Source organism: Astatotilapia calliptera, chromosome 7, assembly GCF_964374335.1.
Source record: "Astatotilapia calliptera chromosome 7, fAstCal68.1, whole genome shotgun sequence".
NCBI lineage: Eukaryota > Metazoa > Chordata > Actinopteri > Cichliformes > Cichlidae > Astatotilapia > Astatotilapia calliptera.
Genome location: NC_137428.1, coordinates 64,693,279 through 64,706,843, shown reverse-complemented (window position 1 = coordinate 64,706,843; position 13,565 = coordinate 64,693,279). Strand labels below are relative to the sequence as shown.

General features: G+C 40.7%; 1 protein-coding gene across 2 annotated transcripts in view; it reads right to left on the bottom strand.

The window, feature by feature from the left end:
- Window positions 1–1,069: 1,069 nt before the first annotated feature.
- Window positions 1,070–13,565, bottom strand: part of mrpl23 (mitochondrial ribosomal protein L23) — a 47,980-nt gene continuing 35,484 nt past the window's right edge. For both annotated transcript variants that reach the window (XM_080304882.1, XM_026176472.2), the window contains one exon: window positions 1,070–2,054. Coding sequence is in view for 1 of the 2 variants with exons in the window: in XM_026176472.2 (XP_026032257.1) it covers window positions 1,890–2,054 (165 nt within the window). In the remaining variant the exon portion in view is untranslated. The remainder of the gene's footprint in view (window positions 2,055–13,565) is intronic.

Here is a 13,565-nt window from a genome sequence, read left to right as displayed (position 1 = left end):
ACTGTTCAGAGGACGCTACATCAATAACCCACTCCTTCTAGCATATGACTTTGTCTTTTTCTGTTTATCAGTTAATGAGTTGTTCCTGTTTACTTGTCTTTTTTAAAGAGCTGAAATGACTCAGAGACATTTAAGTGTGTGAGCAAGAGATGAGCTCATTAACCGAGTGTGTCTCAATGTGCAATGTCTCTGCAGTTAAAAAAAATAAAAATGTATCCCCAACACTACATAACCACCACTGTCAGCAGGCCTTAAACAGAGATTTAATGTTAGCGGCTCACTGTCAGATTATTGTTGACAGTTGCTGTTAATGTACCAATGCATGTATGTGACTTTAGAACAAACAGGGCTTCCCCGTGACAAAGAACAAGAGGACAACAGGAACAGATAATTACTTGGAAAACACCACAACTTGATTTCCCAACTTTCATGTGGGGTCTGTTCAGGCCAGGGGGAGAGCGAGAAAAGGAATTTGGACTCTCTCTCAGTTGGTTAAGCAGCTGTTTCTCTGGAGGTTCAGGTTGGGCAACAAGAGAGCAGAGTAAAGAAAGAAGAAAATAAAAAAGTGAAAAAGTGAGAACAAGGGAAAGAGTGAGAAACGGAGGGGCTGTGTAACTGGAGGCTTGTTTCATTCCAAATCAGATTGCTTTATAGTAACACAGGGGGTGAGTGGTTCCAGGCAGCAGACAAAGGGCCAACAGGATCAATATTGACATTCTCCTTAGTGATAGATGAGTTGGCTGGGTGAGGTCAGGGACTGGACCTTTGTATTAGCCAGAGAGCATTAGTGGTCACGGCTGGGGGACACTTACAGTAACCTTGGCCTTTCAGTATAATGGAGGGTCTGAGGGTGCCCAGGAGAAGTCCCTCCCTTTTATGGGCTTTATTACCGTAACGGAGCTCCATCCTCCACTGGCCCGATTCAAACACAGATCATTACTTTGTCAAAACAGCTACCAGACCACATTGGCACTTGCGCAGGCAAACTTGTGCAGCAAACAGAATCTCAAGGTGGCTGTTTTTCAACACAGCAGTCGTGGGAGATGAAGAAAGGACAACACAAGACAAAGCAGAGCAAGTGACTGTTTATTAGGTCTTATTCCAACAGCATGTAGAATAGGACAGATTCACTGGTAAGTCTTGCGCGGTAGGCAAAGATACACACACAGAGTACAATCTTTTTCCAGAGTTACGGCAAGATGGGCTACCACAAAATGCTGCAATATAACCCTCCTGTAATTTCCATGTGCTCGCTTTGCTCAAACATTTTAATTGTTGTTTACCTTAAGTGGTCAATTAATCCAAGGCAAACTCATAAAAGAGAGAAGGCTGTGGGCTGCCCAGATAGTCAGATCCAACTAGCCTAAGAATAATGGCTACTAGGGACATCACAGTCATTGGTGGGAAAGAAGAAGATCATAGTGGAGGGATGAGCATAATAGGAAAAACACAGTAGGGGTGCAGGGAGAAAACCTCTGAAACAAAAAAAAAGAGAGAGAGAAACAAAGCGAGGAGGTGCAATTACACTGTTGCCAAAGAGATGGTGGTAAAAAGGAAAGGAGGTGGGAAAAGTAGAGTGTGAGGAGGAAGAGAAGAGGTCATCTGAGGTGATAGAAATTTGGTGAGTTGGGTTCATCAAAGATGGAGCTTGGCCACTCTCCTCCTCCTCGGATTCTGTTCTGGCTCGGGTTACTCAGTTGACGCCTCGCAAACACAAACACACACACACGAAACACATGGCTGCAGTCTCCCACGCACATGCTCGTTCTTCTTTCATGCACACTTATAAGTGTTTCTTACAGAAACAGAAGTATCATCAAAATATTGTAAGTCAATGCATGTTGATCCCTATGAAATGCACACATACACGCATAGTCTGTCAGTCTGTCTCAGAGTCCAAACCACTCGGTGACCCCTCCTCTCCTGGGGTCGAGTTTCTGCCTCTGCTTTTCGTCCTCCATGAACTTCTCCTGCATCTCCTCCATAGAGCCCTCAGCCGGTGCCCGCTCTTTTTCTGGGAAGATGTCAGGAAAAGTAAATGTCTGGCCCAGCGCCTGATGAGGAGGCAAAGACAGAAAGCACAGAGAAAAATTTTAGCTTAAAAAACACTGTGTTCTTACTTAATGAGAGAAATCGGTTGTTTGTTAAGACTCAAAAACCATCAATCTTGTAAATCACTTTCTGTGTAACAAATATGTCAAACTGCACCTTCCTAAAATAAATCACAGTTCTTTGCAAAAATGAAGGCGAGTGTGTCACCATTCTTGCTCTGTTACTCTTCATATGACACAGATGCTCACTCACTCTCTTGTCTTTAGTTTTTTTAGCTCTCCTCTCCTGTCCATTTCTCTGGTCTTGATTTATTCAGAGGGAAAAGATGGTATCCATTATTTATTCCATACTAACCCATTTCTAGCCATAACTAATGCATCTCTGGCAAAATGTAGCCTGTGTCATGTTGACATAGAGTACAGTACAGACAGCACACATATGCATGCATGCACACTCACTTGCACACAAGTGCGTTCACACACAGAGACAGGTCATGCATGCAGACATGCAAACATATCTACAGCCTGTCTCTCTGAGCGTCCCTCGTGGACACCTGGCAACAAGAATTCAGTTGAGACTGATAACAATAGAGTCAAAGGATCAAATGAGGGGAAAATGCAAGAACATGTCATTTTTATCACAGGGCATTTACATGTTAAGCAAAGTGCTATAACTTAGTAGTTTCCCCAACAACAGTAGAACATCTACCAGAGAAATATAAAACCCAATCCTCAATATATTTGTCAATACATCTAAAACACTAAAAGAACCTACATGATCAATTCTCTCATAGAATCAAATTACAGTGAATCACAGAGAAAATAACCTTCACCCACAAGAGTTGTACATCTGTGCTTAGTTACATCTGAAACCCATTCTTAACTCTTCTTAGTTGAACCCAGACACCTCGGGCTAAGGCCACACCACTACAGTCGACCCCCGGAATTCGCGGGGATTAGGGACCACAACTGCCCACGAATTGCTGAAATCTGCAAATACCTCTAAAAATGCCTATTTTAATTTTCCCATGAGCTTTGTGTTAGGAATCTGCGCGTTGTTTGGCAAATCTTTTTTAAGAAAAAAAACAAAACAAAACAATTTACTGATATTTTGGTGTTTTTACATTAATGTTAATATTTGAAAATTAGTCAATTTTTTTTAATCATAAGAAATGTATTTAGTCACTAAAATAAAATGAAAATAAAAAATATTTTAGCGCTATAGAAATCAGCGAATCCACAAATACTGAACCGCGAATAGGCAGGTGGTTGACTGTATTGCCACTGCTGTAACTACAATTGATAAAAAAATAATTAAAATCTACCGAAAAGGTGCTTTTCACTAACCTCAAACAGTGCATACAAACCTAAATTATAGGTTAGAACATGACTACAGTACATACCAGGGCTGCCACGATTAGTCGACTAGTCATGATTACATCGACTATCAAAATCGTCGACGACTAATTTAATAGTCGACGCAGGAATAAGTAGTAGGATTTAAGAGTGTAATAACGGACTGAAACAGAAGATGGCAGCACTGCATGTACAAGGATGCCAGCTGCCGTTAAACCCCGAAGAAGAAGAAGCTGTGTCCCAGAATTCATAGCGCAGCCCAGCTCAGTTGCCAACAATGGTGGCAGCTAGTTAGTTTTAATATTACTCTTATTATTCTTTCTGGGTCACAAAATAAACGTTTAACATATTTTCAGGCGAGAATGTAGCTGTGTAAACCTCAAATATCTGCTCAGTTTATCAAGACACCACATATTTTCAAAAGCGCTCCGACATTTTCGGAGACGTCTGTTACCCACTAGCTCGATAGCTAGCCGGGGGCAAGGCTCCCTAGAGCCCGTGAGAACACCGGACTCCCGGCAAATTGTTTTCAAACCCACCGCCGTCTTTCGCTACTCAGGTTAAATATATATAAGTCACTTAGATAACTTAAAAATTTTATTTTTGGCTTTTTTTAGTATTTTATTTGTTCCTGAGTAAATCGGTTTGGCTGAGATTAAAGTTATAGTTTTCACATTTCTGATTATCAGAAGTGTGAGATGCTCGAGAATATACTCGAGTGTCCTGTTATATTTTAGATAGCAAGGAGTTTATTATTATTTCACCGAAACAATCGGCAAATTTCATAAACTATCATCTCATCTCTATTTTTAGTTAGCACATACCTTAAACACTTAAAGCTGTAAGCTAATGATAGTTATATAAGAGCAGATGCATGCTTGTGCAATAAGCTGTACGTTTTATGTCCAATGGATGCATGATCTGATTAGTTGACTAATCGCAAAAATAATCGGTGACTAGTCGACTATCAAAATAATCGTTTGTGGCAGCCCTAGTACATACAGATCAAACTAAATGTTTGATCTGGGAGCACTGTGACAGTTCTGTTTTAAAGCTAGCCAGAAACAGCAGAAAACCATGGTGGTAGATGATGCCGTCTGGGTGAAGCAGGAGCATTTCTTCATAAAGACAATTTCCCAGGAAAGGCATTTCTACTCTACCTGAGCCCTCAAAGCTTTAAACAACTTACCTCATTCACCCATTCATACAAGCACTTTTTTGTGCTTTTTCTAAGCAAGTGCCTTTCTATCTAACATTCACAGACATTCATACGGCAATATTGAAGCAGCAACCTGTGTAAATGACCTGCTCTACCTCCTGAGCTACAGCCAGCACTGTACCCACCCCTGCATCCGGGCAAGAAGACACGATACCTGGATGCAGCTCGTCTGTGCCAATTACTCAAATTCTTGTTTTGTCTGAAACTCACTCATCCATTTCTTAATAACCGTTCGACATTATATACGTTTTAAAACTTTAAAAACGTAGTAGAACTTAGAGCTGCACGTCATCGGCATAGCAGTGGAATGTAATATTGTCTCCCTGTCTAATGTGACACAGCGGCCACACACACAAAAAGACAGGTCCCAGTATAGACCCCTGGGGGATTCCACAGTTCAGTGCACAGTATTGAGAGCTGTGGTCACCAATGAAAACAAAAAATGTGTTTGGCACAACGATACATTCAGACAATGGTTCTGCTTGCCAAAACTGCTGCAGAGGAGTGATAAAACAAAACACTGTATCAACTGCTGCACTGAGTAGTACTAGAACAGAACATTCACTACTATCAGCAGTTAAGATATCATTTGTAATCCTAATAAGCACGACATCACTTCTTTGATGCTACATAAAACCTAACCTTTTCAAAGATACTGTTATGATGTAATGCTTCAACAAGCTGTAGACAGACGATCTTAAAGTGTTTTGCTATAAAAGGTCATTTGTTATCCAACTACTCTGTGGTAGCCCAAACCTGTGGATAGCTTTGAGGGAGCTAGGAGGTTGCTGAGAAATCAAGTTTTTGGTTGTGGCTCCAGAGGAAGGATAGCAGTTTGGGTAAAAACCAAAAGGCAGCTATAGGGGATGGCAAGGAAACATCACCTATATGTCCTCCTGCCTCCAGCTGATGACCCTGCAACTGACATTCTAGGAGTGGCGGAGGTGTGACAGGATTAGTGCCAAAGCAGGAGAAACATCTCAGCCATACAAGAATTTACTACTCCTGCCACCACTGCTATTACTGTTGCTGCTGTTACTGTGTTTACTACTTTAATTACTGGTACTATCCATCACTATTGCTACTGTGACTGCAGCTGCTGTTGTCATCAAATTAACCAAATCTACTTGCACATAAAAGCTGAGCAAGTGTGACAGTAAAACAGTGAAACAAACGGTTTAATTGGATCCAGTTAAAAAATTTTTTTGCAGAAATCTACATTACCACTTACCGTCTACCTTTTTTCCCCACCTGATGTATATTATTCTTCCATATTTGCTCGTTTAACACCATGAAATTATGAAGAAAATCATGTAATTATACAGATAACATTGTTGTCCCATCTTTACAAGTGCTTATTTCTAGATGACCACAGAGCACGCACACCAAACCCAGGCAGAGTTTATGCACACTTGTAAATATTTATACTAATAGATTATTCTGTAAGTCTCATGTATCTTTATGATGTGCTGTTTGGGGTTTCCAAAAAAATGAAAACAAGGATCATTAAAACTGTAGTTTACACTATCAGCTTCCTCTTCATAATAAAATCTACTTAAATGACTCCGATTGATCAATTATTATGTGTAGAGGCCTGCTACAATAAAAATAAATTGTTTCAATGAACACAATTGTCAATCAACTAAATATGTGAAACATTCTGTATGGGGTCAGTGTGTAGGCGTTAAGGAATGGTCTGGCTCTGATGTGAATGTTACTTTGTCTGTCTCCAACCCCCAAAATACCAAGAGAAACATGCATATAATTGCTGCAAAGCATAGTTTAATTCCCAGAGGGAGAGGCAACGTGAAGCTAAAGATGCAGAATGAATCAGACTGTGTCTACTGTAAAAATAGCTGCGAATAAGGACAGCCTATAGCATTTTGGGCAATATGCTAAAATTTGACATAGTCCAGCAACTGGTAACTGCTGATAGATCTCAGAGTCTGCACAGTGGTGTGAAAAACTAGCAACAAACAACAAGCTTACCAAGTACAAGCTCCAGTAAGTTTATTAGTTCATAATACTGTTGGACATGAGAATAGACCCTCCACAATGGTCTTTGTTCTGCTGCACTCGACTTGGACTGTATCAGTGGTTCCCAAACTTTTTTCGTTAGGCCCCCCTCTGTTTTACAAGAAAAATCTTCGCACCCCCCCAACCGCACAAACACATCCTCCAACCACACACACACCCATATTTTGTTTTCAAACTCTATTGTGGTTTATTTCACACCTCAAACATTTAGTAGACAACTACATGAATAAACTGCAATAAATTACAGGTAGCAATGAAATAAACTACTAACTCTTTTACGCTACGTCCACACCTACGCGGGTATATTTGAAAACGCAACTGTTTCTATGCGTTTGGGCCTTTCATCCACACATAAACGGCGTTTCGAAACACCGAAAAGGGAGGATTTTTTAAAACTCCGTATTTGCGTTTACGTGTGGACGAGGAATACAGAGTTCGTCACGCAACGTCAAAGCTATGTGCCTTTTTTCACGTCACGCTGTGCGCCACGTTATTGTTTACATGAGATGAATTTCTATAATGGCAGATAGATTAACAGTATTTTGTCTCTATCTGCAGGGGAAAGTAATTCTGTCGCAGAGACCTACCTCGGCACTTGTGCAGGTGAAGCCAAAGGGAAGATATGCTTCACCATATTTTATAGTCTTTGGCTTGGAAGGAAGTTGGTTTGGAAACATATTTGGCGATGCTTCATCTCCTGCTTTGCGTTTGTGTGGGAATCCCGCCAAAAACCTGTCAATTATGCTAGCAGTGTCCAAGCATTCTTTTTTTTTTCTTTTCATATGTGCCCCCCAGCAATGGTTCTGCGCCCCCCCCCTAGGGGGCGGGCCCCACACTTTGGGAACCTGTGGAGTTCTCCGTGGCATTACCTGACAAAACCCTGGATTTCCAAGTGTCCGTGTACAACTCCTTAAACTGCTTAATTCAATTCAATTTTATTTAGATAGTGCCAAATCACAATAACAGTCGCCTCAAGGTGCTTTATAATGTACAGTAGATCGTACAATAATAGATACAAACTTATGATGCTTAACGCAACAAAAAGTAAAGCGGTACCAACAATTCTGTATTAAATGAATTGTTTTAATGAGTCAGACTAGTAAATCAAAAACGATTTCAACTGCAGAACACTGGACATAAAAAATTACCAAATTTGTTCAAATTCCTGCATCTTGAGTTTGCAGTGATTGTGTTATGTGTAGAGTTACAGCTGAAACAGCAAAAGCACAGCTGTGGTCTTTCTTTGCGTATATGGTAATTTTGTCAGTGTCACAAGATTAAATTCTGGCGTGTCTTGCCCAAGTCATTACCCCTGTTTTTGATTAACACTCAGGCACCAAACCCCAGAAAATGGTATTTGGAAAAGCCTGAGTAACTCCATCCAACTATCCAAAACACATTATGGAAACTGCTATTTTGGTAGGATACTTCACACAGGCCTGAATTCATGTTACTCTCAACATGTGGCCAGTTGGGTCTGAATTCTGATACCAGATTTGAGGAGTGCCTGGAGAAAAACATGCACAACCTTCAGTCAAAAGCTACCCTGTTCTTCTGTTTCAATTTCAAACTACAGGAGGTTTTCTAGTGAGTGCAGTATAACAGTAAGAGATGACTGTGCAAAATAAGTCAGGCACAGGCAGAGAACTGCCAAACACCAGAGAAACACCTGGAAAACGCCAAGGTCTTCAGTGTCTCGCTGCACCCTCGCACACTGCCATCGAGGAATCCAGAATGCAAACACTGGATGAGGCCAGGAGTAAGAGAAGGAGAAAGGAGGTCAAAGGGAGAAAAATGGGGCTAGAGTATGCGAGGAAGTAAACGTGACAGGAAAAAGATGAAAGTAGGAGGTGACGAAGGAAGGGGTCTACCCCAGTCCTATAAACACAAGAGCTCACAACAACATGAACAATGAAGCAGTGAATGAAACAAGACTTCACCCGACCTGAACCAAACATTGTCGCATGACAATTCCCAGTTATACAGAGCAGTTCTGGGTACCTTATGTATACAGACAGTGAAGATTAATACCAGCCTCGGAGAGCGCGATTCACAAAAACAACAAAGCAGCAAGACTGAAATCAACAAAGAGCTGAGACTCGTTAAACAAGTCTTATTGTTGGCAGCAGGCCGCGCCCTGAGTGTGTGCGTGCATGTATGTCAACCGTCTGCTGGACACATTTTCGCAGTGAGAGAAAGTGTTGGCAGAGAGGATTCATACTTTTGTTTGAAATGTATACATCGCACCACAGCAGAGGCAAACCCCAGTCTCATCCATCTCCTGGCGCTGAGCTACAATGATCTGTCCTGGGTGTCTGTCTGACTTTCTGTGTATCTGAGTGAGAGAGGGAGTGTGTGTATGACTGCATATTGAGTGATTTATGGTGATGACCCAGTCCTGGCCAAAAAGGACAAAAGTGGAGAAAGAGGCAATATTATTATGTGTATTTCTCTTCCACATTTGTTCCTCTAAGGCTTTTATTTCTGGTACTCGTTTTGTTCCTAGATGACAAACTGAAGGAGGCGTATTTTCCCTCTCCCTACATCTTTGCCATCTTCAACGTGCTCCCAGTTGACTCAAGCTGCCATCCAGGAATATTGGGAAGCGATCCCGTACTGCCATGCAATGTAAACATACTCCTCTTACGCACATGAACAATCCATTACAACACAGTTTTCCTCTCAATGGGGAAAAGAAAGAAATGGGTGGTGGGGGGGGTAAATGTTGTCATTGACTCATTACCACACCGTTTCACTTTTCCCATCTGTAGGTACATGTATACTTCTTTATTAAGCTCTAATTCAGTGCCTTGTTTTGCCCCAGGAAATGTGCATTTAGACTGTCAGTCTGGCCAGTGTCACATTTCGGGACCACTGTCAGAGATTTAACCAGTTGGTGGGGGCAGCTGTCAAATTAGGAAAACAACTGGTGTGAACATGTTTTCTTAACCGCTACATTGAGGAGGAACTGAACTGCTTGCATGTAGTTCGTGTAAGCCTCCCAGGCAACACTGTACTCGAGTGAAATGACCCCATCTGAAACCTGAGTTTGTTGAATCCATATGTGTGCTCGTACACATACACAAAGTCATGCACACGACCTAAGTAACCCTCTTTGCTGACCCCAGAGATGGGAAAACAGAAGACTAGGCGAGAGACAAAAAGAAACTCATAAAGGACAATTATTCAGTTCGATCGACCTTTCCCACTGATCTATGACAAACTGAGCATGCAGTCATAGCTTAAAAACAGCTCTAAGAATTTTTTTTGTTTTTAAAATTGACTCCTTATGGGTGCATTATTAAAACAGTTGGAGTAAGTGTCCTGTAAGAAGAGGGGGAGAAAAAAACTAAAATTAATTCAAGAAAAAACGATGGCTGTTATATTTAACTATAAAATATGAAAGTCACAGTTGCTCTGGGTGGATATGTTCAAGTGTCTGATGAAAACAGGAAAGTGCCAGGTCAGTAAAGTGACACTTTACCAGCCTGGAGCTGAATAGAACATTATGGCACAGTCGCACACTGAAGGCAGCGAAGGCTAATTCAACCTGCTTCTCTGGACTGTGACCAGACTTCATGATGTGAAAGATGATATATTAAGATCTAGATCCCGCTGACTGCTAAGGATAGAATAAGAACTATTCCAAGACTAATAATAATAATAATAATAATAAAAAAGAGGTTTGATTACTAAACTCCATTGAGGTAAGTTTGATTTCATTTTCCAATATCACAAATCCACAAAATAGCCTTTTTCATATCACATTTTATGTCCTCTGAAATGAAAGAAGCATGGAGCAACATTTTATTACTTTAAAGACTGTTTAACAGCTGTAAAACTACTCTCCAGGTCAAATAGTGACTTCCATTCAGATAATCTCAATAAAATCCATGTGAAAAGACCTTCTAACCACTCTTTTACAGCCTGAGATCAGCATTTCTTTTGTGCTCTCTCAAAACATCAAGCACCAAGAGTTATTATGGAGCTAAATAAGTTGTGACTGCGAGGTGGGGGTCAAGTACACCAACTTCTTGGATGACCACACTTGACCGAGTTAAAGAAAAAGGAGTTCTTCAGGTGGTTATACAGCCTCAGAGGGCTTTAAATGGTCTGAAAATCGAAACTGAGCCATTAACGCCAGCTCTTATACACTGCCAGAAAAACAATCCCCTCATTTGATAGGGGACACAAAGATAAACCGATAAGCTACAAAATCACTTACAAGTGAAAAGAATAACATGGATCATCTAATTACAATGCTGAGAAACCCTAGACCAGGGCATGTCGCTTTTATGTTGCCATGTACCACAGATGCAATTTAATGTTGCAGCTTGTTGATATTGAGCTAATCAAAAATCAAACACATGTAGACAGATGCTAATAAAGTGAGAGAGAAATCTGGGCCATGAAGAGGCGGAGAGGTGCTGACAACACGGTGAGAGGCAGTGGCTTATGTGGCTAGAAAACAATGTGGTGATGTGAGGTAAACCACATACCATGATGAGGTAAACTGTAGCAAAGGACAGAGATCTCTAATAGTTGTGTGTGTACATGTGCGCAGAAGGCGTTTAAGAGACACTATCCAAACAGGCTGACAGTGATTTTTAAGGTGGAATTTAAGAGTTGTGAGCCTGTTTTCTTTCATCTTAAATACAGCCGATATAATTCCCACTTCATAAATACAAGTGAAAAGGGGCTTTTAAACAAAATTTAGACTAAGTAAAAAAAGTATAATTGATAATAATTATAGTTTAATTTCTGACTATGGAAAAAACAAACAATACTGTCACTATTGAAATGAGATACCAGCAGAAGCATTATACTGTAGTATTAGCGACATATCCACTGCCACAGTGTTAACCACCTAAAAGTAAAGGTATACCATGACTGCTGTTTAATGATTTCTTGATATCATCAAATAATGAAACGGAAAAAATATTTTCTACTTGTGAAGTTGTATCTTTGGTAAGACTTTTCAACCAGCTGCTTAAAGTCATTGCATCAGTAATGAATAACATGCACCATTTGCTCTTCCTGTCATATGGAGTGCAGCTAGCAATGCTCGGTGGAGTCATCTGTTTACATTTGGGTTGCAGATCACCAGCTGTTAGAATCTCCTCCTTTGAAGCCTGGTTGAAGTCATTGGTGGGGTTTTTATTTTTTATTTTTTACCTCAAGTGCTTTGTTGTTTCCAGCTTTTTGAAAAGTACTCTGCTTTGTTAGAGGGAGTTGAAATAGGTCCATTTTTGCCAAATGGTCATTTGAGGCCATCACATGGCTCTTGCTTTTAGACATGCCTGGACATGTGTCCTTGGGAATGTAAATACCGTATTTCCCGGACTACAAAGCGCACCTGAATATTAGCCGCACAAGCTAAAATGTGGTGATCATGGACTTTTCCACGCTGTCAGATTCCACCGGTGGAGTTGAGTATAACTTGCTTTTCGCAAGTTTATCGCCGCTCGTCATCCACGACTCCCGCTGAACGCATAGCGCTACTTTGAAGTTTGTTTTTCGCGCTACTTGTACAGCACTATGTTGCCTGGCGGATGGACATGTGACAAACATACCACTCTTGAACCCCGATACTGTGTGTCTGATCACATGCCCTTCCGCCAGGCAACGTAGTGCCGTACAACAGCGGAACAAACAAAACAAATCGTCTTACGATATGACAAAAATCATGGACAATCCATAGAAAAGCCGCACCTGACTAAAAGCCGCAGGGTTCAAAGCTTGTGCAAAAAGTAGCGGCTTATAGCCCGACAATTACGGTACCTGGAATTTACATTCTGTGCTATCATAGCTATGGTAGCATGGTGGTTATCACTGTTGCCTCACATTAAGAAGGTCCAGGGTTTGAATGTGTCCGGCGCCTCCCCATGCATGTATGGGTTCTTTCCAGGTACTCTCAGCTTAGGTTAATTAGAGATTCTAGATTGCCTGTGTCTGTCTATGCATTAGCTCTGCGAAAGACTGGCAACCTGTCCTGGGTGTACCAATTTTCGCCGTGTGGTAGCTGGTATAGGTTCTAGCTGCCCTGCGACCCTGAACTTGATAAGCGGAAGACGATGGATGGATGATCGCAGATGATATGATTTGACATAGCCCTTCTCATAATAACGCTTCATACTTTTCCTATTGTTTTATATAAAAGAACAACACTGTCAGGTTGTAAAAACCAAACAAACAAAAAACCCCACACACTTAAAACGAAACTCATTTGTAATAGACCAACAGTAATGACACCAACTTGGAAAGCCTTCAAGACATCTATAGTGTTGCAAATATTTTCTTTGTGTTTGGCTGTGCCTAAATACAGTAGGTCGGTCTATAGTAGGTCAATGTGTTATCTAAGTATGTTTTCCCACGTGCACAGTATGGTTTAAATGGTTCAACTGTTAGTGTTTTAGTGCAACGTCCAAGGCAGCATCATTAGCATAAAAAGCATTTCTACTAAGATGAACAGGGGAAATCACCTGAAGTACTAGTTACAATACCTTTCAATACCAAAATCGCCAAAAAAATGTTGTCTCTCTCTTGTTGTTGTTTTCTTTAATACCACAGGTGAAAAACTACACATGGTAAATACAACTAGTGCAATAAAGGCATATTTTGGGTTATGGTGACATGACTTTTTTTTTTTTTTCGACAATTGGCACTGTCATTGTGAAATCAGCTATGCTCTAAGAGATAAAATGTTTGCAACAGCTAATGTAAAAATAGATACTTTAGACGTTGTGGCAATGTTAATGAGATATTCTGCAACCACCCTAACATTTTCTGTGTCTTTAACTTGTGAAAATATAATGTTATCATTCCAAATAAACAGTCTGCCACCATCATGGTATCAATTTGGGTATCAAGAATATCACAGCTCTACTGGTATATTTCTTCTA